General features: G+C 44.3%; 1 protein-coding gene across 1 annotated transcript in view; it reads right to left on the bottom strand.

The window, feature by feature from the left end:
• EIF3H (eukaryotic translation initiation factor 3 subunit H) overlaps positions 1-27,296 on the bottom strand; it is a 110,705-nt gene that overhangs the window by 20,528 nt on the left and 62,881 nt on the right. Inside the window, exons 3-5 of the mRNA XM_069959850.1 lie at positions 9,086-9,253; positions 4,445-4,544; positions 2,851-3,000 (exon numbers count right to left, since the gene is read on the bottom strand). Of these exons, the coding sequence (XP_069815951.1) occupies positions 2,851-3,000; positions 4,445-4,544; positions 9,086-9,253 (418 nt within the window). The remainder of the gene's footprint in view (positions 1-2,850; positions 3,001-4,444; positions 4,545-9,085; positions 9,254-27,296) is intronic.

The raw sequence follows: 27,296 nt of genomic DNA, 5'->3' as shown, positions 1-27,296 counted from the left end.
CGGTCCTGGGGCGTGAGCACTTTTATTTAATGATCATAAATATCCTGTCAGAGGGGGGCAGTTACTTTAACAGCGCTAAACCCACTTACATAAAACAAGTTGCTGGTCGGGAGCGACAAGAAATGTAGTTACGGAGAACCAACGTGTGAACGCTGTCAATAAAACCTGGAGGACCCAGCGGGAGGGATAGAGCTTTAGGATAAGGGGTGAGATGAATTTTTATGTAGTTATCGTCTGCGGGGAAAGAATACGGCAGACGCTTAACCCTGCAGCTGCCGGAGGAGGCTGAGAACCATGAACTTAAGTAAAAATGTGAAATTAAGAAGCCTAAAAGTATAAAAGCGATGTACTTCATGCGGTAACCCGAGCCCGGTATAGGGAAGCCGCATACGTTATGCATTATCCAGGAACACAGACCCAGACAGGAAAGCTTTATAGTGTGTATCATGACATTATATTAGCTCACGTTTATAATGTTACCGGATCAGCTGAAGTGTTACGCCTGGCCCCGTGCCCCACACTCACCCCAGGTTTACATTCACGCGTAAAATAAAAAAAAAAAAAACAGCAACTATCTGCCATTTTTCTGAGCCAATGAGATGATGTATAGCGTGTCTCTCCTGCGTGGCTGAATATAACAAGCACTTGATTCAATATATGCATTGTGCGGAATTTGATTTCTGAGATCCGAAATGGTAAATGTCTTTGGCAGGCTGCGAGATTGCTCGCTACCACTACAAGGTAATAAATGTGCGCGGCCTGCCCTGAGCTGAACCGCGGTCATCGCTTCATCCCCCTCGTTGAGCTGGTATATAAAAGCTTCATGAATCAGGGAACACATCTGCGGCTGTCAGGGACGCCGGCCGTTCTTTCTGGAGGTGGGTCGGCCCCGCGTGCCACGACGGAGGAAGCTGAATTAGAAGACTGTGCGATAAGGCGGGGGAGGGGGGGTATTGATGGAGGTCGGAAATGATGGAAACGGAGACGTTCACCGATGACTGCTGAACGCTACGATCCTGCTCGAGAGAGCGTGGGTGATGAAATGTTCCCAGGCCTTAGAACTGCCGCGCTCTATTCATTTTACTAGAGAGAGAGGTGGGGACATGAGCAATCACATTTCTTCATGTCATGCTCTTCAATGTTTTCCGCCATCTTGGTCACTAGTTCTAGAGATGTAAAAATGTGCGTACAGACACGGGCGTAAGCCTCATGTATGAACCATACACACCTTTATTTTTAAGTGTTAAGAGTTTTACGTTCAGCCGAAACCATGAACCTGTAATTTTGGTGCAAAATTGCATGAAGGCGCTCAGGAGTGTAAAGTGCTTGGTGACATTTTCACACTGTACCAGGAGTCCACCTCGAAAATATATGGGTATATACATACTAATGATTCTTTTTTTTTTTTCCCCTTAAAGTGTCACTGTCGTATTTATTTGTTTATTTTTTGCAGAACAGTACAGGTGATTTTAAGAAACTTTGTAATTGGCATTATTAGGCAAATATGCCAATATCTGCATTCAAAAAGACTTTCCCCAGGTCCCCCCCCCCTCCCCCCTCTCATCCACTGCTCATTATCAGGAAATCGACTCTTTTACATCAGTCGGGCCCTGTGTAACATATGGAGAGGGGAGGGGGGAGGAGGGAGATTAGTCGGCAGCAGAGAACAAAGCGGGAACTGTGTGAAAGCCGGTATTCAGAGGTCAGAGAGGTCAGTGCTGACTTCAGAGGAGATAGCCCCGTGATGTAGCTGTAGATTAAACTCTTTTTTGGCCTGGTTTGGTGCCCCATCTGCCTCAACCCCCCCCCCCACCTCTACATAAGAGAACCATGAAGACAGCGGGGAGAGCTTCAAACTGCTTTTTTATGATAATAATGCATTTTTCGGCTAATAAACCCAATTACAAAGTTTCTTAAAATCACCTGTATGGGTATAAACACACACCGTATACGCAGCGTATTTACTGCTGCAATACGCAGCAAATACGCAACAAATACACAACAAATACGCAGCAGATTAGATCTAAATAACTGAACACAGCATCAAATCTGCACCATCAAATCTGCTGCGTATTTGCTGCATATCTTCTGCATATACGATGTGTGTGTTTGTTACCCTACTATTGATTTCTGCAAAAAGAAAATTGAAAACTACAATGACACTTTAATGTTTTCCGCTGGACAAATTTTACATTGACAAAAAGAAAAAGAATCATTCAGGGGAGGAATTATTTTATTAAATTATCTATCGTGCAGATCCCAACATAACCTTATAGAAGTTGGTTCTGTTATTCGGTTACAGCTCCAAGCCCTATGTATTGCAATAGATAAATGACACAATTCCTAACACCTTATTATATACTGGTAACTAATATTGTATACAGAGAGCTCCCTCTAGTGTTGGCATAATGGTATCGCTTCTATCATTTCTGACCATACTAAGAAAAGCACACAATGGTTCACTTTACCATAGCATCCACATAAAGATGCTGGTAAGAGGTATAATTGGTGAATATTGGGTCAGCCGACAAAACTGCTTGCAATGTGGAGAAGATGGGAAATGATTGGATATCTTTCAGGACAGCCATCTTTATGGCTACATGGGTATATAGGCTTCTAAAGCAAGCAAAGCCGCAGGATGCAATGCACTGTATGTCGCTACATGGTGGAAACCTAAGGCAATATGTTCTTCCCTGGAATCATGGATCATCTACTTTAAACAGCATCCTACAGAATATATAGAGACTCATAGGCGATGTGCGCAACTGTATGGTACTTCTGTGGACAAGGCTTTTTAGAACCTCTGATTATAACATGATGCTGGATCCTAGAGGAGTCCCCTGTTCTCACCTGCTGGACAGACTGAGGAGTTCATGCTTCTCGGATACAGGAGCCTTCTTGTCCAGTTCCCAGATCATCACATTGATGAGATGGGAGTTCTTGATGACAATGGGAACCTCTTCAAACATGTGCTCGAAGGCGATGTTGGCTTTCTTCAGTCTGTGGAGAGAAGGACATTCACATATCAGAAGAAAAGCAGCCATCAATCGCCATGTATTAACCTTCTGTCCCATAGAAAATGAATAGAGTGCCACTGGCCGTCTCTCTCCAGGGGCAATTAACCCTGTATAAGGTCAAGTTCACACAACACGCCTGCCTCAGTGTCAAACTGTGTGTCTATGTGAGGGCTCGTGCGCCTCCGCTCTCTGTGGCCCTCCGCTCAAAGAAATGACATGTCAATTCTTAGAGCGGAGGCCCGCAAGGCCTCCCATGGACATACTGTGAGACTGAGGAAGGAGAGAGTCTGCAGCGGAGAGCTCCGCCGCAGAATTCCGACAAATTTACTGTAAACTGGCCCTAAATGTAAATATTGAAGAAATAATGGGACTGTCTCATTGTACACGTCAGAAACTCAGTTTTTGTTTTGTTTTTTTAAAGGGAGGGTACCTATCATTTAAAGGGAATCTGTCACTAGGTTTATATTAGAGAATAGGATTCTTGACCGTTGACTGCCTATACACAGCACGGATAGATAGCTGCCGATCAGCAGCTGGTGGGCGGAGTTTTCTGCTTCTCATGAATATCCAGGACTACTGGGCTCATGCACATAATGGAGAAGACTACTTATTGTCCATGTTATTCAGGAGGATCTCTCTGGATCAGCTGCACAGAACAATGTAAATGATACAGCATACTGTTCAGCTTCTCTGTCACTAGTTTATGCTACCCTGAGATAGTACAGCATAGACAAAGTCTCTTTAAACAAACTTCAGACATAGCATACATACATAGCATAGCAACATATCAGAAGTGTGTATCATTGAGAGTCCCGACCTAGAGTTTGACATATCGAAAGTTTTTTTTTTTCTTTTTTACTTATGACAGTGCCCCCTTAAGCCTTAGTGCAGGGAAGTGCTCCATATACATAATCAAATGTATAGGAATTATTTTTTCTATACCTAAAAACTACTTTTTAACCCACTGGGCAACAACTAGGCCACATATAGGTTTTATAGTGGGGGTTCCCCTTTACTATCCACTCTCCCAATGCTACCCTGTTTTTATGGTATATGTTCATCCTTCCCATTTCATGAAGAGAATAGGGATGGACCCCCTACATGTCTTATCCATAGACCCTCTAAAAATTTCCATTTCTCAGATAAGGAAACAATTGCCACCAGTTAAAGTAAATATAAACCTACAACTTCTGCCATTACTAACAGATGCCACTTTAGCATTCTACTTTAGCATCTGACCCGGTGCACTGACTGCAGGGTGAGGAATGTGGACGGACTGAATACAGCTCCGGAGAGAAGAGTCTTGGAGCCTGGACGTGGTAATCTGTTTACCCTCCATCGCTGGACATCATGTTCTCTGCCGCTTACCTCAACACCTCTACAACTCAAGAAACAAGATGCCTGCCAAGCTCCCCGCACACACGTACCCTTCCGCAGAGAAGTCTTTCTCCTTGCAGACTTCCATCAGTTTTGGAGTCAGTCGATAAGCCTTGAGCGACAGAGAACCCTGAGCAGTCTTAATAGGATCTAAAAATCAAAACAGAAAAAGTCAAAGTCATCAATGGGCAGTAAGAAATAAAATATATAGTCACGGAAGAGAAAAATTAAAGCTGTACTACCTGCACAACCCAAAGAGAAAGCAATAAAGCCCAGAAAGAGGTCTTAAAATTCTTTGCTGGTAACTGAGTTTGTGTGTCTTAAAGGGGTATTCTGCTCAAACTTAAGGAAGTTGTCCACCCCAAATAACTTGCCCCCTATGCCCAGGATAGGGGACAAGTGATAGATCCCCGATACGGCACGAGTATAGCGCTCAGCTCTGTGTCAACGCCATAGGAACAGAGCCTTGCGGGGTGTACGGAGGTCGGACCCTCTGATCTCCTACTTGTCCCCTATCCTGTGGAAAAGGGACAAGTTAATTTTGCATGGACAACCTCTAAATTTTTATATGTTGCCGCTTTTGACGAGAACATAAGGCGGCTATTTTTTATCTTTCTGAGCTCCTCCAGTGTCCTCTGTCATCTTCAGGTCCCGGATGAACAATCCTGCCTCCATTTCCAAAGTGGACTACGTCTTGCAGTGACAGCCGGCTCAGCCAATCACTGGCCGCGGTGCTGTATCGTCTCAGTTAGTGATTGGCTGACCGGGCGGTCACTGCTAGACGACCGCACCTTGGAAGAAAGATTGTTCAGCCGGAACCCGAAGATGACGCCAGCAGACAATGGGGGAGCGCTAAAAGACAAGAGTTTGCTGTTTGTTATGCTCTCCCCAAAGGCAGCAATATATAAGAAGTTAAGTTTGAGCAGAATTGTAACGAAAGGGATAAACAACCCCAAAGTTTCGACACAACACAGAAAGGATTCTTTACTGCCCAGGCATAATGGGAACTGTAGTTTTGTAACAAATGGAGTGTCGCAGGTTTGACACCACTGGTTTATGGATATCTCAGACGTAGCCGGATTCTGGCACTGGTGTCTGTATAGCAGAAGCCTTACAGATTAACCCTTGCGTCGCATGACTCCTCTTTACAGCTACGGGTGACAGTGAATCCCCTAAATGGCGCACATGCGATATAACCGTAACGTGATAAAAATTTTAAGGCAATAAAAAGGAAAACAAACAATTAGTCATCTATTTGCCTTCTGCTGCGTCCACCAGCGATAAGGAAGAGAAAGGCCGTGTGCTGAGGAATGACTACAATATCAATGCCGGCCTTATTAGCATGCAGACTACAAAGCTGGCCGCCACACTGCATGCCTCCGGTGCATCTCAAATCAGGAATACAATGGCCGCAGAGCTGTCTTTCTAGTTCACAGAGATACAGATTCCCTCCCAGCATACAACGTGCAGCTCATGTAGTGGGCACAGATAGCTGGCCGAGAGGTGAGGGAGTAGGTGAGGGGATGGATGTGGGCGGACGGGGCAGGTTGGTTTTACAATGTGCTGCTTGTAGAATATTTATGGTACGTGAGGATGTGACATAACTCAGCTACTTAGGGGTGAGGATCCACAAGGAATACAGTAATTTAGGAGGGGATAGAAATCCTACGGCAAATATATAGTAGTCAGATTCCTAATACGGGGGTCTTCTCCACAGCTCATAAATAACTTTATCATGATGATAATTCTTAGAGAAATAAAGCAATATCATAAAATGATGGGGAAAAAAACACGTGAAGGTGAAAAAAGTCAACGCGTTTCAGAGCAAAATCTGTCACCTGCCGCAGAATCCGTAACACCTACAAATGTTGACTTTCCCATTGAGGTCAATGGAAACACATTTACATGACCACGTTGATTTCAACAGACATTTTTCTTTGTTTGTTTTTTTTCGCTGGCAGTCATTTCACAACCAAGTAACGTCCGTTATTTCACAACGTTGTTTTAAAATAATAGCCGTTATTTGGGTGTGAAATTACAACTGGCCAAAAAAAAAAAAAAACTCCTAGTGGTAGTTCCTTGTTTCCTTGTGCAGCCCTGCAGTTCGTGATACAACCATTGGTGGCAGCAGAGAATCTGTATCACTTAAATTTGTAAAGAAAAATAAATAAAAAAAATTATATATATATATATATATATATATATATATATATATATATATATATATAATTATTATTATTTTTTTATTTATTTTTTTTTCCCCCTTTTCTTCTCCCCCCCCCCCCCCTTCTTTATACTACGAAGTTACATAACCAAGTTAAAGAATAATAATAATTTGCCAAAACACTCCTTTAGGTGTATGGGCCACATGCATCAGAAATAGTTTTTTTTCTTTTATAAAGTGCAAAATTTCTCCAGTTATCATCCCCAATTCATGAAGAATTAACGCTGCAGATTATGTAAATTCAGGGGGAAAAAAATACAATAAAACACAATATGGGGATCCACAGCAAAATGCACAACACTGCAAATTTAAATTTAGATTTTGACTTTCCCAATAAAGACAACAGGGAAAAGTGAATATGGGTTCTGTGAATGTATCTGTAATATGGCATACACTGGGGTGCACGCTGTTTCCATATCAAGCCGGAGGCCCATGGGGCTATCGGAGGCTATAAGCATATTCATGACCGGACCGCTCCATATTCCTAACACAGCAGGGTTTATAATACCGGTCTCTGCACATCATCCTCCAAGCAAAGCAACCAAATACAGACGAGAAAAAAGAACTTTTCCTTCTTCTATTTCATATGATCAGACCTATTACAACACTAAAATCTCCGTATGGACCTGTCAGTATATAAATAAAAAAAAAAAAAAAAGAACAAAAAAAGGAGAAAGAAAAAAAAGAAGTCGAAGCCAAGATCCACAACATTAGCCGGCCAGCGCATTATGATGTAGACAAAATTTCCTTCTCGCACATTACAAAAAATATTAAATCACATCGGCAAGTGCGGCCAAAAATCTTGACACCTGGAAGTTAGGTGCTGGAAATATTCTGTTACCTACGGCTGGAAGCTATCCAGGAGCCTGAAAGACTAAAGGAATATAAAGGACTGCTGCCTGCACGTCTTACCGGAGGAGTCAGGACTTCTTGTTGGCTCCTGGTTTTTTCGGTTTAACATGAGGACAATATAGGTGCGGCGGAATCTTAGCGAGCCCCTGGGATGTGGTTAGTGGGGATCGTAACACTCTCGATTGGGTCATAATATTAAAATTTATCCATATTATACTTTTTGTCTACTGACCATTTTTATAAAACAGATCCACAAACCTCGAAGAAGAAAAAAAAGTTATTGTATTCAACGGATACTCATGATTCCCCTCGGCTGGTGCTACTGTCTTTAACATATAAGACAGCACTTGCACTAAAAAAATGTATTAAAGCTTACATAAGTTTGTCATATAAGCAAATGCAAGAAAAAAAATAAAAAAAGACAGGAAAAAAAAAAAAAAAAAAATCTGTCTATATGCGGCTTCTGTAAGTGGTCTAAAACAAAAAGGGAGGACATCTGGTTTCTCCTAAATGTCCTATGTTCCCAGAGAAGTTTATTTGGGAGAATTAATATTAATTTATCAATTACGATTTCATAAAAATAGTCATAAAAAACAGCATAAAGCACATAATAGAATTTTTTATAAAACTATTTTTGGCTTCCTCCACTTCTACGGGCTCCTCTGCTGACACGTTTTCAACAATAAGTTAAGACTTTCGGTTTCCCCGAATGGCGTCCGCTCGAGCAGAAAGGTGACAAAACGAGACACAAGACGTAGAACAAGTGGAAAATTCATCAAGGCCATGATGTCATGTTTCCAGCCAATCTAAAACTACTTTAACAACTTGTTCTCTTACTGTAATCCAATTGTTAACATGCTGAAATAATTTTGGGGGCAGCGTGCGAGATTCATCGCCTTCATTAGGAGCTTTTTTTTTTCCTTTTCTGACAGATATGCGGGACATTAACATTCGCCTCTCGGCTGGAAGCTATAGGCCTGCCAGATATGGCATAGTGAGTGTTTAAAGAGAGAAAAAAAAAGGGGGTAGGTAGGGGAGCCATAAAGCTGTTAAATTGCCTATGGTTCTGATAGAGCACAGAACATCTGGTCTGGAGAGCTTGAGGAAACACCATTAAAACCGGACGGGGAACGGGGGGGAAAAAATTTGCATTTGGGAAACAGAGCCGTGTTTGTGCGCCCCTGTCAGAGGTATTAAAGAAAAAAAAAATAATAAAATTGGAAAGACTTGGCCAATTGCAATATGATTGGTCAGTCACGTATTCCAGGGCCAGACGTTCTAGTAATCGAGGTATGTTAGACATCTGGTCTAGTTTCACCAGCCTTCACCGAGGGAGAAAGACTGAGGAATAAAAATGAAGCGACCACTCTCCAGCATTCCTGAGCGTACACATCAGGTCTCTGATAGCAAGAAAAATAAACACGCCGAAGGAAACGCTGTCTAGACTGTGCTGCTGCTCGGGCCCGCTCCACACACAGTTGGTATTTACTTAAAAGGGACTGCCAGGCTACCTCAGACAGCTCGCCCCCTACCCCCCCCCCCCCATCCCAATCACTACGAGAGCACCTCCGCATGGCCAATACAGCAGGCAAAAAATACATTTATATATCCTTACCGTAAATGAGCACCACAGATTCCTCAATGGCATGCTGGTAGCTAAACTGTGAGTCGAGGAGGGCACGGCTGACGAAGGTGCCATAGTAGGTGGACTGGTACCAACCCACGTGGAGATGGTCAATGTTGACGTGGCGGAGGCTTCTCATCATCTCCATCTGATATTGAACTATATGGGGAGAGAATAAAAAATATCATTGGCAAAAATATCACTCAATGGCAAAACTGCCAGTGTAGAGACTTAAGGGTCTTCAGGGATTGTGTTGTCAACATATGGAAATGGTAGTGTGGTGCAATGGTGAGGCAACAAGTCAAGCATTGAGCGAGTTTGTTGAACTGTTCAGGTTCGGCAAAGTTCTCTGAACCCAAACACTTGGCATTTGACTCCTGGCGGCTGCAGAAGTTGGATGCCATCCTAGGGCTACCAGGAAATGCCTATGGCTGTATCCTTGTTTTCCATAAGTCCCTAGGACATTATCCAACTTCTCTAACCGCTGCAAGTCAAATGCAGAGCGTATGAACAGTATGCCGAACCTGAACAGTTCAACAAGTTTGCTCAACAAACAGGCCAAGCAAAGGTGGAGTAGATACAAGTCAATATTGAAAGGTGTATTCATGGGGGTGCAAATCAAGTTCCACAACTGCTTATTGTTTCAATTATCAAAATATTACCACAGACACTTCTTATCAGTGACGCACAGGAGAATTGGTTTTACATATGAACCCAACCATCCCATTTTTCATTAGAGCTAAACCTAGAATGACCCCAAAACAACTTTCGTAAAGTCGCAAAGTATACATCTTGCGGCTGTAGCGAGGACGCCAAAACCCCCACCTTCACCTGAGGCGTGCAGACGTTCCTGCTGCCAAAGGATTGGGCCTGTCCGAAGCAGCATATGATTAGCGGTACCTCGAGTTGGCTGTATCCGTTTTCCAAGCAGCCTTAGGGCTGCATCCGCTAATCAAATGCTACAAGCTCAGGTTCGGACGCACCAAAGTATGTTAAAGTTACGCTCATACCTATGGAACTCACCCAGAGTGGTTGTATCCATAGTTAGCCAAGCTCCCGGCAATGTTCACCTACAGATTGTATCTTTTGTACAGGGATTTATATAATCAATAGTCAACTACACTTTGTGTAAACTAGAACAAGGAGTGGATTGATTTTGTAAATAAGCAACTCTCTCAATTATCAGGCCATGTAAAAAGGACCCCAAAAAGAGATCTAGTGGTGGTCTCATATAGCACTGGTCCCTTTTCCTTTTGTAAGAAAACGTGTGTATTGCAAAGTTCTCGCTTCGCTTCTTCTAACAGAAGCAGATCTGGCGCTACTGTAGGAGACGGCGGGTAAAACGTGACATGGTTTTTCAAAAACATCAACTGCGCCATTTTGTCCGCATGCTCAGAATGGATAACAAAAATCTACTTTACTACAATAAAGAATTAACACTGCGACCAAACGGCAATAAAATAAAACCCAACATTGTGTACAGATAAGTCAGTGATGGTAAACCATAAACCTAAGTGGCATATTTCATTTTTCACCCACACTTTCGAGCAAATAGCTGCTCCAATTCTGAGTTAAGAGCAATCAAAGCTCCTCTAAGCTGTGAATGAAAAGCTTTGTCTAATATTAACAGATCGCAGCGGTGAAGCAGGAAACCAGAGCTGGTGGGACGAAAAGAGAAAAAAAATACAAGCCCTTGTTTGATTTCGATCTATATGTATGGCAATATTGTTACGCGAGTGGCTCGGGAGGGCTTTCGCCTTCTTATGGCAAAACAGCAAAGTTTTTGTTTGGCAAAAGTCAGAACTCCAATCAATTGGGCATCTGCTTTTGTTTATCCTTAATCTTCCCACACGTTTTAGATTTTATAAGTTGCCGGAGGCAGCGAGCGCAGTATCTCAGATCCGTATCATCAAGATATCCATTCGTTTAACCGAAGCATAATTTGTTCCAACTATGTGCCTAGTTCAACTCATGCGGATACTGAAGATACGGCTGCCGGGAGTCCAGGCCAAATAATAGTTCACTTATTATCCACAGACACTTCCTAAATTTTTAGATTTTAAACAGCGCAATGTAAATTGTTCAAGACGTGGAAGGAAAAGGACCTTGTATATAGCCAACAACCGTATAGCATGTATTGGCACCATGTAATAAAACATGGGCATTAATGTTACCAGTTAACAATGACAAGATAGATGGTGTCTTGAAGCTACCAAGAAAATTCTGTATATACATTGCTGGCACCCCACAATAGCGACCAAGAAAGCCGCACTTGTTCCACCTGCTTTGTTAACCAATGGGGTTGTAAAATCTTCATCGGTTGGTGTCTGGGGGTTTAGACCACCAATGTTCAATAGACAGAACAGAGAGAAGTATTTAGCTAAGCGCTTCCCTTTACAGATCATTATAGCAGGCCAGGAGGGCATCAAATGTTAATAGCTAAGGACTGTTGGGGTCTGAACACCCACACCCCATCCGACTGCCAATCTAAAAGTTTTTCTCTTAACATGAAAAGGACACTAACTATTGAGCTACGGCTATAGTGGAAAATAATCCATTGGGATGTATGTAATCTTGTGGACCGCAGCGATTGCTGGATAAGGTAATCCGAAGTGATTAAAATAAAATAAAAAATATCTTGGTGTAGGTCTGCAGTACCAGACACAGCCACTATAAATGTATGGCGCTGTGCCTGATCAGCAAGGGGGCCAGCATATCCATCAAAATTCACTATATATTTATTTTTTAGCTTAATTTTTTTCTGTAGATATTTAGATCCATTGTAACATCACAATGGACCTGCACACAAAAAAGGGCTGAGGACCTGTAAATTTTGATAGTGCCCTAAAAAGTCATGTTTGCCTATTTGCCGCTTCATTAGACTCACAAGAATGAACAATAATTAATAGACGTCGAGAATGACGGAACAAGCGTTAGTCCTGGTAATGGATGTAATGGCTTGGACGGAACGGTGGATAATATTACACACAGACACAATAAAGCGGCCACTATAATAAAGCCCATCATCAGGACGCCATGGCTATCTCCACTCAGGAGAGGGAGGGACGGGGAAGCAGTCTCCAAATAAACTCATTTCATGATTTTCTCTCCTCCTCCCGCTTTGCTGGAGGAAATGCTTACAGACACTTATGAGACTGAAACAATCCCACGCAAAGTTATCAGCGGCGAGGTTAATCCATTTTTAATGATAAGAGGCACATCTGCTCTCGGCGTTAAGATACATCTGAGCAGATTCACTGAAAACAAGGGGAAATCGGAATTCTGTGTGCGACTCTGATGCAGCGAAACGTCGAGAGGAAAACAAAGGAGAGACGCCAGACAACCTGCAGGAAGTCAATGGATGGGATTTGCAGACGTTACAGCAGAAAGATCCTACTATGGGGGGGTAAACCGGTCCCAGGCGGGTCCTATGTACCACACTTGAGATCCCTATGCTTTGTATAGGCCCAAGGCACATTTGTTGCTAACCAGAGGCAATCAGCAAGCAGGTGTTAGCTGTTGATGGACCTTACTGCTGGTGCGCCTAAATGCTTGTACAAATGCTGGTGACCTTCACTGATGCTTTTCTGACAAACCTGACACAAAGTGGAAAAGTAATCCGTACAATATCTGGGGAGTAGTATGCACCTGATGAGTATGAGTCCTGGTAAGGATAGAAAAATATAATATATGTAAGAACATGTTTCCAAGCCAATGTCCTATCATATGACTCTCCACTATTCTGACACTGTTCAACACTCTTCATGATCTTGATACTAGGAAGCAGCTGGTCAGCCAATCACTGCATGAGGTGGGTCACTGCTGCTGCCACTGATTGGCTGAGCAGGCACCGCCTTGTGTCAAGACATCACCAGGAAGTGGTTAACACCAGGAACCAGGCATCAATGAAAGAGAGGGGAGGTAGTAATTGCAGTAGGCAGGTACCATGAAAGATTGGCACACAACCCGACCCATGAGAGCATGAACAAACCCATACTTGGTAGATTTCTTATTAATAAGCTGATCACAAAGGGGGACGTTTATTAAGATGTGCCCATGGCATACACTACGGAAAAGGGGCAGATTTACCCCTTTTCTGTGGTGTATGCCAGTCATATCCCCTGTTCGCCCGATGGGCAGGTGCGGAAAGGCGGGAAGCCTCCACCCACATGTCATTTATTAAGGTTTACGCCTGGAAACAGGTGTAAACCAGGCACAAATATAAACCTTCAGAGCAGGCGTAGATTTTGCAAAATGCTTGAGCTGAGCACAGGGTCGGCTAGATTTACCAAGAGTGTTTAACTTTGCGGCAGTACCACCACAGGGAGATAAAAACCTTACATGTTGTGCACCGTCTGTGTAATACAGAATCAGGCGTGTCCTCCAGAGCACTCTTGATAACCACTCTCTGCTCTGATCAAGATATGTCGATACTGGACTAGACCCTCCATTTACTAGGAATTCCTAAATTCAGACAGGCTGAGCTTTCAAGCTATTGCTTCTCACTCAAAAGGGTTAACTGCACCCATCACAGCTTCCATGAAGCATGTGTGTCTGGCTATTCAACTCTAAGCTTTTATCTGTGATGCTGCAAGAAAAATGCATGCTCTGCAAGACGTCCATAGTGCTGGGCTTAGCCTTTCCCAACTGAGAAAGTGCTTAGGTTTCGATAATACGGGGCATTTCATGCTCAAAAGATACGTTCCTCTAGATTTATATTCCCACAGACCAGCATGATGTTATCCGTCTATAATGGGTTGTAAGAGAATTCTGTGAATACAGATAATAGAGTTGGGTATGTGTGGTTCTTCATCTTACTAATATGTCCCCTAACACTGTTCTCGAGGACCATGGCGGCAGGCAAAAGGATATTTAACATGGTGTGCATGCCCATCCTGCTCTGTAGGATGGGATAGATACAAGGCTGACTAGAGATGTGATACTGTTGGCCTAAAGCATTTCAGCTGATAATAAAGATGTCCACACCCCTATTAACAAGGCTTTAGGGTTGCGTGAACCTATTAAAGTTACACTGAGGTAGTAGAGATGGATGCCCTAGGTTCTCCAAAACCTAGCTCTAGATACTGCATGAAAACTAGAGAACTAGCCCTCACTAGCTCTTCAGCTTGCTCCATTAAATGAGGAATACTGGATTTGAAATACCACCAAACCCCTCAATTACCAATGCTTTGATCAAGAAAATCTGAGAAAACAACCTTGGAAACAATAAACACATCACAACTACTCACAGTAGACATCATAAGCTACAGGTGCAATGAGACCTAAAATCTATTTTTTGTGAGATTTGATCTTTGATTTGAGCTTTGGGTTAAGTGTTGTGGGTACTTTCAGCCATTTCCGAATCACTAAGACCACCAAGCTCCCCTGAAAATCTAAATCAGGGATGGGGAACCTTCGGCCCTCCAGCTGTTGCAAAACTACAATTCCCATCATGCCTGGACAGCCGAAGCTTTAGCTTCGGCTGTCCAGGCATGATGGGAATTGTAGTTTTGTAACAGCTGGAGGGCCGAAGGTTCTCCATCCCTGATCTAAATTATTGACAATCAAAAGTAGTCATCTCATCCTGTGTTCCCTATACTTCTGACCATCCTCAAATCATCACACCTACAATGTTCCCAAAGACCAATGCATTTGACCACTGATAGTAGTCATCCATTGTTGACTTCCGGAATACTCGTAGATCAATGTATTAACCCCACAAAAAGTAGTCATCGCATATAGGTATACTTTGAGCCCAAAAAGTTCTCAAAGAGCTATACATTCAACCAATAAACAATCAGACCGATGTATTCAACCAAAAGGTAGCCACCACATCCATCTCTAGACCTCCTCAAACAACAGCTCCCAAGGAACTAAACATTCAACAATTGAAAGCAGTCTACCAGTGCCCACTACCTATACAGAGGACTGCTTGGAAAACACTGACACAGCCTATGGCAGTCCTCGGGCTGCATCAACCTTTTCCAGGCAACGGGATTCAAATGCTGATTGCTTGGGTTCATAGGAATATACGGCAAGTTTAGTAGTCACCCCATCCAGCTATCCTTCTAGACCTCTTCAACTCACCAAACTACCAAAAGATCTATACATTTAACCACTGAAAGTAGTCATGACATTCAGTGTTGACTACACTTCAGCTTCATATCACTGAACCTACCCATGGCTCCAAAGATCAAGGCATTTGACCACCAAATGTAGTCATCACATCCCAGCTCGGTAAGAACAATACAGAACCATGCAACCTAACTCCAGGCCTGCTTAGATAATACAATGTCCATCCAATGTTCATGTTGAATTCCTAGATATGAATAGTATGCATTACGTTTTGAGAGGTTGCTAATCCTTTAAAATGGTTTTGATCCAATATAATGGCTAAGTTAAAGGGGTTGTCCAGCGAATTTTTTTTTTCTTTCAAATCAACTGGTTTCAGAAAGTTAAATAGATTTGTAATTTACTTCTATTTAAAAATCTTAAGTCTTCCCATACTTATAAGCTACTATATATCCTGCAGGAAGTGTTGTTTGTTTACATTCAGAAGCAGTGCTCTCTACTGACATCTCTGGCGGAGTCAGGAACTGTCCAGAGCAGCAGCAAGTCCCCATAAAAAACCTCTCCTGCTCAGGACAGTTCCTGACTCCACCAGAGATGTCAGTAGAGAGCACTGTTTCTGAATGTAAATAAACAACACTTCCTGCAGGACATACAGCAGTGTATAAGTATGGGAAAACTTGAGATTTTTAAATAGAAGTAAATTACAAATCTATTTAACTTTCTGATACCAGTTGATTTGAAAAAATTTTTTTTTTTGCTGGACAACCCCTTTAATGAAAATCAAAATTGGGCTTAAGCACCCAATACATTGAACAGATTGTGAGCTCCTGTAGCCCGGAATCTTGCATTTGTTTTTCTTGCCCGGCAATGAATAATGTTTATCTAACCTTACCCACCGCCACAAAATATGTCAGAGGTTTATACATAATGTATAAACTTTGCGGTGACTCCTGAGAATGTCAACATCTTGGAAGAAAGAGAAGCTTCCCTGGCCGCACTCCATAGATATCCCGCTTCTCAATGCACGACTGTAGAGGCTGAGGTGGCAGGCCTTTCATGCTCCGTCGGTGAAGACTTGCTCATATATGTCCCTGATGTCAGTCTCTTCTATAAACACATAGCTGCAATGCTATCTTCTCAGCCACGTTATTTTTATAGACACCGCAGCTCGCAGATGAGTAAGCGATAACAGAAAGGACGGCTCTTCTCACTTGCAAAGTTATGTCTTGGGGAGTTCTGGGTTTGGACCGATATCAAAAGGCGGCCCTGTATAATAAAAAGCTGCAGTATTCTAAGGTACAGTATAAAAGTATCTAAAAAAAAAAAAAAAAAAAAAACTGATCAAAATATTCTTTATGAAAATAGTGTGATATAAAATTAAAAGATGACCATACACATTAGATAAATACTGACCGATCCCGACAAATATGTAATATATATGGAAGTGTCCTGACAAAAAGATGGACTGTGTGGTTGGAATTTAACATGCCTGATTCCTTTTGTTCTCAGGGAAGTAAATCCACCACCACAAAGATCTCTATGACTGTGTAGCCCGCTTTTACCATTGGGAAGACTTGCTAAACTATATGAAGTAGAAGGAGGAAGAGCTGAACAACTATCTAATGCATGGGTCTCAAACTCAATTTACCCGGGGGCCGCTGGAGGTAGAGTCTGGGTGAGGCTGGGCCGCATCAGGTTTTCCACAAGAAGGGGACTGGGGGGTGACACAGGGGACTGGGGGGAGCAGGGGGGTGACACAGGGGACTGGGGGTGACAAAGGGGACTGGGGGTCCCTGAAAGGGGACTGGGGGTGACACAGGGGACTGGGGGTGACAAAGGGGACTAAGGGTTCCTGAGAGGGGACTGGGGGTGACACAGGGGACTGGGGGGGAGCAGGGGTGACAGAGGGGAGCTGGGGGGTGACACAGGGGACTGGGGGGAGCAGGGGGGTGACACAGGGGACTGGGGGGAGCTGGGGGGTGACACAGGGGACTGGGGGTGACAAAGGGGACTGGGGGTCCCTGAGAGGGGACTGGGGGTGACACAGGGGACTAGGGGGAGCAGGGGGGTGACACTGGGGACTGGGGGTGACAAAGGGGACTGGGGGTCCCTGAGAGGGGACTGGGGGAGACACAGGGGACTGGGGGGAGCAGGGGTGACAGAGGGGAGCTGGGGGTGACACAGGAGACTGGGGGGAGCAGGGGTGACAGAGGGGAGCTGGGGGTGACACAGGAGACTGGGGGAAGCAGGGGGGTGACAAAGGGGACTGGGAGTCTCTGAGAGGGGACTGGGGGGACCTGGGGGGAGCTAAGAGGGGACTGGGGGGAGTTGGACACACCTCTCCTCCTCCTCTCACCCCCGACACTGGCGTGCTCCTCTCAGCCGCACATGCAGCTCCTCAATCTCTGGAGGAGGAGGCCGCGGGGACTGCAGGGTGAGGTGATCGCATCGCTGCAAGTCCTGGGGCTGTAAAGCAGGATCGGGGATCTGCACTGCATCCCCCGATCCTGCTGAACAGCCCCAGGACTTGCAGCGATGCGATCACCTTGAGTCCCTGCGGCCTCCTCCTCCAGAGACCGGGAAGCTGCATGTGTGGCAGGGACGCTAGGGGGCGGCGGCTCTGCCAGGCGGCTGTTGGCCCCTGCACCGCACAACTCCCCTTCCACCGCCACTGCCCACCTCTCCGTCGTATTCGGGAGGCCGGCCGAACAGCTGCAGCCGTCCCTGATGCCGGCCCCCCTCTGCCGCGTCATCAGCTGCTCAGCCGCGATTGGCTGAGCATAAAGTTAAGCTCAGCCAATCGCGGCTGAGCTGCTGATAAGGGCCGCACTTACAGGGAAGCTAACATTGAGGTGGGGGCCGCAAACTAGTGTCCCGAGGGCCGCAGTTGGCCCGCGGGCCGCGAGTTTGAGACCCCTGATCTAATGTATTGTATATAGAACAAGACCGCACAAGTGGTCTCAATGATTTATCTTATTACTTAAAGGGGTTGGCCACTTTATAGTAAAATAGGTCAGTGTACAGTATTAATAGGTGTACTCACTGTATATACTGACAGCAGCTCCCTGTGTACCTTAGAGCTAAAATCAGACTCCCCTCATCCAGGGTGTGCTGTCCTGCTCTGTTTTGTTTCTGTCCATAAAATGGCCGACATGGAGGAGCATGTGACCATGCCCGGCCCCCTCTGTCCACTATAGACATATACAGACTCAGTGGTGGACACTGGGGGGCATGCTCCTCCATGTCGGCCATTTTATGGACAGGACCACCACAGAGTAGGGCACCCCAGCCTGGAGGAGGAGGAGTCTGATTTTAGCTCTGAGGCACACATGGAGCGTCTGTCACTATATACAGTGAGTAAACTTACTAATACTGTACACTGAGCAATTTTACTATAAAGTGGCCAACCCCTTTAAAGCAAATTTTATTACTTGCAGCAAAGACATTCTGGTATATACAACTACAGTCGACAAGAGTTTTAGGGCCCTATTAAACGGGGTGATAATCGGCCAAATCGGGCTGATTCGAGCGATTATCGCTCAATGTAAGAGAGAACGATCAGTCGATGAAACGATTATTGGCTGATTGCTGGTTTAGGTTTGGACCTAAAACTGTCGGGTGCTGACCACACACCGCTATGTGTAATAGCGATGCGCGAACGACAATTGCCCAAAAACCTGATACCTTACCTCTCCCTGCTCCCTGTCTTCTCTCCTGTGCTCTGCAGCTTCCCGATCCCCTTGGCTGCAGTGTCTGAACTTCCCCTCAGCTGACAGGTCGCTTAGCCAATAACAGGCCACGGCGGCCTGTGAGCTGACAGGACGCTGCCAAGACGTGGAAGCTGTGGAGCCCAGGGGAGAAGACCAGGAGCAGGGAGAGGTAAGGTGTCAGGTGTTTGGACAAGGTCTGCATGGACATCGCTAACGATGTCCATGCAGTCCTTACTGCCCAAATATCAGGCCGTCTAATAGGTCCAGTAAACCCCCTAAAATAGGTCCAGTAAACTTACTAAAATAATCGCGCCGTAGTCGCCCAGTGTAATAGGACACTTACATGGGTGTAACTGTTTATCACAGTGCTGCAAAACCAGGTATTGTCACAACGTATGTTTGGCACTGTTCCTGGAAACTACTCATTGTTAGTGGTCCCAATGGTCAGACCATCACCACTCATACAGGTGCTCAAGTGTGAGCCAATGGACTGAAGGAGGAAGTCATGTTTCCATCTGACCAAAGTATCTGTATATATCAATGAAAATAAAATACAATTCTTACCCCCCAAGGACTGCTGCTGTTGTGTCTAACCAGACGAATGTGGACATTTCAAGCAATTTGGACTGCACAATAGAAGCCAGGATACTATTGTATTAGTGAGCGCCGTTGCCGTTTATGGAACTAACAGGGTCAGCGGGAAGGCCACAGGTTCCCCACCAGTGGTCTACATGCCAAACTTGGGTGCAAGCAAATGCTTCCTATATTGGCCATTTTGCTTTCTGCTAAGAGGCTGCGACTGACTTCAGAGTGCGGCGGGGGAAAATACAAAAAAGAAATCTGAATTTCTGACAATTTCCTCATAGCAAGACATTACAGCATTAGTAACCTGCAGTCATACAAATGAAGTGACCGGAAAACAGACATAAGAGCGCCCCGGACCCCTCGCAGCCCTATCTACACGCAGTGACTCTGTATTAACACAACCAATAACACGCACAGTAGCCCTGACCGCTGCCACCCGAGCACAGCTGGGTCACATCTCACATAGGGAGGACTGAATAATCTGGCCGCTCCGGAGGGCTGCTGTGGATTAATATATCAGTGAGGTGCACAGTCACGCTGCACATCTACAGAAGGGATAAGAGAGATCGGCTGACATTAATCTGCTTTGTTCCCAATCTGGAGGCATATGGAGCCGAAGCTTCAGCGAACACAGAAATGATCTGAGCATACAGTGCTCAATGCACCTGCTAAAATCTCATCATAGCTGTAAAGACCCCCTACCAGACACATCCACCGGCACAGGCCACACTTCATAGTTCCTGAGCATTAAATCTGGGAACCGGCTCTGAGCTGCAGCTTCTTCCAGCAAAGGAGACAGCGAGAATAAATCACAACAATTATACGCAGCCGGCACAAGAGGGAATGCGGCGGGGAGAGAGCGTGCGTACGGCTCTGTTCACACCACGTCATCGCTGTACGCAAGGAGTAATCCCCAATGAATACCTGTCTAATAGAAGGCTCCGATAGAAGCCACTTACGGAAGTATACACTGTCCACTGGCTACAAGATTTATATTGCATTGTATCTACTGTACAGGAAGGTGTGCTCTCTGCTTTGGTATTCCCAGCTTGTTATCCGCTAATATCACTGGGGATAAAACCACAGGGAACCCCACTAGAGATGAGCGAACCGGGTTCGGGTTTGAGTCGATCCGAACCCGAACGATCGTCATTTGATAAGCGGGGGCTGCTGAACTTGGATAAAGCTCTAAGGTTGTCTGGAAAACATGGATACAGCCAATGACTATATCCATGTTTTCCACATAGCCTTAGGGCTTTATCCAACTTCAGCAGCCACCGCTAATCAAATGCCGAAAGTTCAGGTTCGGATGGACTCGAGCATGCTCCAGGTTCGCTCATCTCTAAATCCCACCAATGGCTTGATCCAGCATACACTGCTCCATTCATGCTCTAAGGGGCAAAGTTAAGCACCTGAAAGAATTCAAGGGCCACATAGGGAAAGAATGGAGGGCATGCTGTGGCGACTGGTACATTCATTGCACAACTCTATTCCCATTCTTGAGATCAGTGGGGGTCCCAGCGGCCACAACTTTAGTTTTTTTTTTTCTTCAGTTTTATATAAACTCAATCACTCCATCAATCAATGCATCAGCACCTTCGGTTTCATTACTGTGATCGGGTCACGTGATCACCAACATGGCTTACAGAACGTTAAAGTGCGTAATGTGTCAAGTGTCATCTGTCCTGGGTAATCTGAAATAAACACATTCCAAAGGGTATTCCTGTAAAAAAAAATAAAATAAAAATAATTTTTTTTGCACCACTAAATAGTAAACCCCTAGCTATGTCAGTTTGTAACCTAGATTAAGCAGTCAGTGGCGTTCCGGCAGTTTTTCAGGCCTCTCACCCCACTTCTGATGTCTGCACTAAAGGGGGTGGGTACAAACCATTATAAAATATAATCACAAGGCATGCCGAGAGATTAAGACTACCAGCTGGCACCATCTTGAATATAGTGCAGAATCTACAGAAGTGTTGCACAGACGAACGGAGCCACCGATTAAGGTGTGAAAGGTGTCAGAACCCCCCCCCCCTTTTTTTATTTTCTTTTAGGAGGAGATGGGCGGAATACCCCTTTAAGATTCCTCTTAGCAAGTCCAAGATCCAGTCTCCACTAGTCTATTGTTTCTTGCTGTAAAGCATATCCCTAAATGCTGCTAGCAGCAGTTCAAGTAGGGAGGTTGCCCCCATAATACAAGGATATCCGTAAGGTGGAAGAAGTCTCTCTATAAAGCATAATGTGTCTCTAGGAGAAAACCCAGCCTCCACCAGCAATGCAGTGGTTAATAAAAAGCAACGAAGGGAGCCACACGTTGAGCATCTGTGCGTCTGTCCGTCACATGATGCAATCCCCGATGAAACGTCTGTGTCGTAACTCCGGTCTTGGTGGACTAGAGAAATCCGCAGCACAGCTGTACGGGTATGACAGAGGAAGGAACCCTTCCCGAGCAGAAGAATAACTACCATATGTATGCAGTCAACCCAGACAAGAAAGAAAACACAAGGCAGAAATGATTTCTTGTTGCTTAGCAGGCGAGGGTTGAGCTGACAATGAGTAATGACATGTCGACGTTTTGTAAGGATTCGCTGGAAAGCGCACTTGTTAACCTGCCACCAGACGTAGATGTTTAAGATAATATCCACCAGTAAAATAAACACCGCTACTACAAATATTACTAATACGCTGAGACGTCCTCGCACGCGGCTCCCCCTGACCTATAGCGAGGGCAGGTAAGAGGCGCGCATACTTATATGCACATATATTACCACAGCTTTACCTGAAATTGAATTTCGGCTTATTAAAATGTATGCAGAGAAAGCCGAGGATTACCTGTCGTAGCCGATGAGCGATATTCCTTATGAAAGAAAAACGGGAAATGGGGATAACCATGTGATGCCACGTGACCGGTCAAGTGCATCAACATGAAACCAAAAATTTGGGATGTAGATTTGCCACGGTTTACTACAGTTCCTGGAATTACAGTAAATCTGTCGATCGTCCGTTTCCCTCCACTCACTCGTCAAACTGTATTTACGAGGTGACGTGGGAAGCGCAGAATGGCAAAGAACTTGTGCCGTAAATAATAATACTTATAACCCGCCCCATCATAAGTTACAAAGACTGGAATGCTACCATTGCCAATTCTCTCTCATCACCTCCAGGAAACCCATCCAGTAAATTTAAGACTAAGAATTTAAGAATTTCGGCACAAAAACATAGAGCATTTTTCTATCTATTTTATAAAATAATCCTGATATCATATAGTTTCCATTCTCACCACTGGCGCTAAAACTAAAGGCCCTTTTACACAGAGCGATTGTCGGCCGTAATAGGCTGATCGTTGTCTTTCTCCATGTAATAGGTGCGGCAGCAGCAGACCACCGCTATCCTCTGTTGGCTGCCTGAGCGATCTGGTTATTACCCGGGCAGCCCGCCGGCTCTTACCCGCTCGCTGTTGGGCAGCAAGCGGGGAACGAGGAGCAAGCAAGCGCAGACCTGAGGTTGGCGCTTATTTGCTCCTCTTAATCGCCCCATGTAATAGGGGCTTCAGCTGAGACTTCCTTTTCCGTCTGTAGTGATAAGAGGAGGCTGCTGTAAAGTGATCTGTACAGCATTATGTGACAACAGTAGATTGAGGAGACAATAGCAGCTTCCTGTGGAATGATCTCTTCACAGGTCACAGAGCATGCTCAATATTGTTTCACATTTATCTCAAAGGGACAGAATCTGTCTATTGTCGTCTATGTCCACGAGTATATATGTCCCCATAATGTACAAAAAGTAAAGAAAAGTGTTGTGTCTTAAATAAAAAGTCAATTTAAGATAAGATTACCATATAGGTCTTACAAGTCATAAATGAACTTTGTCAATTTGTGAAAAGCTACCAAAATCAATGCAGTCAAAAAAAGGATACTTAGCATAGATTGACCCTATCTTAAGACAGTCCTGTTACGGAATGACGAGACAGCATTTGCGTCTTCTATGATGCCCACTATGTCGGCTTTGCTCAGACACTCTAAGCAAACTTCTAAGCTCTAAACCAGAGCTCCACTTTATAGAAACATGATAGTGGAGGGGGGGGGGGGGGGGGGGGTACGCACACATTTCATGCTTTAAAAAGAAAAAACACAAGTAAGAGTCCAATGATACGCTAAAATTTCCTATTAACACCTTGTTTTATGGAGCTGGGCACGAGGCCACCAAATCTCTACAAGAGCTGTAGGGTCTCACTTGCTCTATTTACACAATGCCGCACTCGCTCTATCTACTGGACGGAAAACACCAGCAATTAAATGGCGGAAAATAACTGGGAACTGAGAACGAGAGAGAAGGGCTATGTAAAGTGAGACAGCTACAGCTCCTACAATAAAAGGAAAGACTCAATAAAATGTTCTCCGCACAACTAGTGACTTGAAGTTATGCTGAAATAAATGAATATTGTATGTCTCCTACTTTTACAGGACTTTTCATCCATTTCAAAGAAGTGCGCATATACCCGGGTTTCACTAGGAAGGAATCTGCAGTATTATTTCATGGTGGTAAAATTAATCATTTTTAATTCAGAAAAAGTTGCAACTATTGTTTTTAAATCATCACTATCGCTTGCAGTTTTCCCACTGGCATTGAAACAAACTTCCAGCAGATGTGGTTGGTAAATCTAGGGAATATAAACGGCCTATTCCACGAAACAATAATCGGCCGTATTCGGCAGATATCGGCCATTACAGCCGATAATCGTCCCGTGGAATTGACAGCAACGATCAACAGACATCGTTCATGTCGGCTGATCGTTACGTTGTTTGTCTTTCAAACAGACGCTCTGTTCAAACATGTTGAAAGACAAACGACTGATACAGCAACGATCTGCTGCCGTCGCTCCATGGAATAGGAGCGCCGACAGCAGCTGCATCCTATGGGCTGCCCGGGCAAAATTTACCCCCCCCCCCCCCTTATTTTACAAGAATAGGTGGTCTTTTCTTTTGTGAAAAAAAATAAAACCCTTGCTATTTGGTTTAGGCAGTGTTCGCATTCGGATTGTGGGAAAATTCTGATGTGTCTTCTGACCTATCTGTGCATAGAGCCCACTACTCCAGCCCAAATGTAGTCAGGTAGTGACTGCTCAGGTAAATTTCCACATGTACAAGAGTTTTCACCCCGACTCAAATTGTAGCAATCCAATGCACAAGTAAAAACTGGTCCACATGTGGGAAATGACCCAAACATAACCACTCGAAGTGAGTAGGGTCTGGGCCAGCCCATGCACAGATACAGCGAAACATAATTTTCACCCATCCGTGACCACACCTATTATGGTGTGAATAAACCCTAAAAAAAACCAACATATAGGGAATGTTATGACCTAAAAGATCAAAGAAAAAAAAAAAAATTACAAAAACTGTTCTGATGGTTATGAGCCAATGGTAAGAGGAGCCTACAAATCTTTCTTGGCCAAGTAGAAACAATTCACGGCAAGTAAAATTAAAGCAAGCCTTGCGTCAGCATTTATCTATTCTGAACGGGGGCACAATGCTGGGAGGTAAATGCACAAAGCTGAATTTTGCTACAGAATGCATTTTTTGGGAATCAGAAAATATTCTGCAGTGACATATGTAGCTCGCGGATTGGTCCCGTTTTACTCCAAACTGATAAACAAGCAAAATCTGTTTATACGGGACTTTGAAATATAAACCCAAGCAGAAGACAGTCTTAAATATAAAGAAACATCTGGTGGAACATGCAGAAGGCTCCGGGCTCACATCTGCTACTGGAGCTGCGCTGCTCTGTTATCATTTGAGACATGGAGCGCATCGTGTAAGACGATGGAAGAATTAAACATTGCCGGCGTTCTCCGAATGTTTAGTGTATGTGGCAGTGTGTCAAATCCAGAACGTACATGTCACTGCTAATGTACAGACAACATGCTGCTCTGACATCCAGAGGGCCGTGAAGGTCACAAATAGAGAATTTCCCGTTAACAACAAAACCCATAAAAAAAAAAAAACAACTTATATGCCACATAAAAAAATAAAGCGAAAAGAGAAAAACAAGCAGCAGGAAGAAGAGGTAGAAAATGAAGCCGTTGCCTTTGACTCGATGGGGAACTGCAGGAAACTACTTTGGAGGTCGTATGTACATCGTAAAAGGGCAAACCATTCTTCATTCCAAGAAGTGACTGTAGGGAAGGGGGGGAAAGAGCCTCTACAGGAAGGCTCAAAATGCTCCAAGATCACAAGACTGCTCACAGTGGTAATAGAAACTAAGTACGTGGGTCGAGGGGTCACCCTTAAAGGAGATCAACGCACGAGGAGGGGACTAAGCGGACGTTAATTTTGCACTTACTGGAAAGCCGCTAAGAGGGCTGATCCGGGTTATGGGCCGGTGAAGTATAATTTATTTCACCTTTTCCGAGTGTCACAGAAGACTGGAAGGCAGAATGTTAAGTCTTTTGTTATGTGGTCACCGCAAAACAGCAACAACGTACAAGGAATATAATAGGTAGTAGCAATAAATTGAAAGCTAAAGTTTTTTACATGTAGCAAGGTCCATTTTCGATAACACCCAGATGATCACTTAAGCGCTGCGGAATCTGTTGGCGCTATACAAGTAAATATTATTATTATCAATTGTCAACACCTGACCCTTTAATTCCATAGGAAAATAAGCTGCTCCCAGGGGTGTCTGGCAATGGCTCGTTCCGCTCAACCCATTGGGCATATCTGCATACTTGGACAAGCAGGTAAGGGTATGCTATGGGTAGTTTGCTCTTTGTACTCTCTCGCATAGATGTTAGCTGCCATGAATGGCATAAAAGGGCACATGTTATAAAATGGCTAGACTCCTGGTCCAACCTTACCTTTCATATAGTTAATAAAAACCCTTTCCTGCAACCCCACCAAAGGACCCCAACTCTATAGCCTTTAGATTTGAAGGCTACAGTAAAGTGGTCATCTTTGACGGTATATTGCAAAAATGAAGTGGCGGCACCACTAGGGGAGTGAAATTCTGAGAATCCCAGTAACATTTTTACACATGGGTACAAAGGGCGTGATGAGCGCACTGTGCCGCTTTACCCACAAAAGCATAAGGCTGGCATCACATATGCAGTTTTTGAACCAAACAGGTGTGCAGGAGGGAAAAAATTTGATATGTATACAGGAAAGTCCCATGCTGATCCTGTGTTTGACTCAAAATAAAAAAAAAATGCACCAAAACTGCATGTCTTAATAGTTGGAAGAGACTGCACTGTACTGCCTCCATATAGCTGTACACGTTCAGCTTACTTAGGCAAGTGAGCCAGGCTGCAGCACAGTAGTAGCACATAATACAATCCAGACGTCGGCACAGGTTACGAGGAGCACAAATGGATCTGCATTTGTGACACATTTAAAAGCCTCTATAGTATGGTAACTGGCTTAGGGAGATACAAAAGACCTGCACGGCAGGGGGGAAACTGCTTTGCTTGCATTTGCTAACAGCTGTGAAAGATCCGTTCTGGGGAGTAATAGAAATCAACGGCCACCTGAGCAATGCTTAGAAAACAAAGACGTCTCCATCGGCCTGAACTTCCATTAGCGGGACGGTAAAGAACAATGGTGTCCTAACAACTGGTGAACCCTACTGAGAGCTGCCGTGAAGCCGGCTCACCATCTTATCCTTGTCAATGGGTCCCATCACACCCTCTGCACACACAATGCAGATTATATTAGTTGTTGTTTTTTGCTATTATAAAGTGTCACCTTAGTGCACCTGCGGTCAATGAATTTATGGAAAACACTGAAAGAGGTCACTCCAAGGTTAAAAATAATATAGGACAGGTGATCGATGGGGGATCC

Source organism: Dendropsophus ebraccatus, chromosome 2 (assembly GCF_027789765.1).
Source record: "Dendropsophus ebraccatus isolate aDenEbr1 chromosome 2, aDenEbr1.pat, whole genome shotgun sequence".
Classification (NCBI taxonomy): domain Eukaryota; kingdom Metazoa; phylum Chordata; class Amphibia; order Anura; family Hylidae; genus Dendropsophus; species Dendropsophus ebraccatus.
The sequence above is the reverse complement of the archived record's forward strand: the minus strand, read 5'-3'. Positions and strand labels throughout refer to the sequence as shown.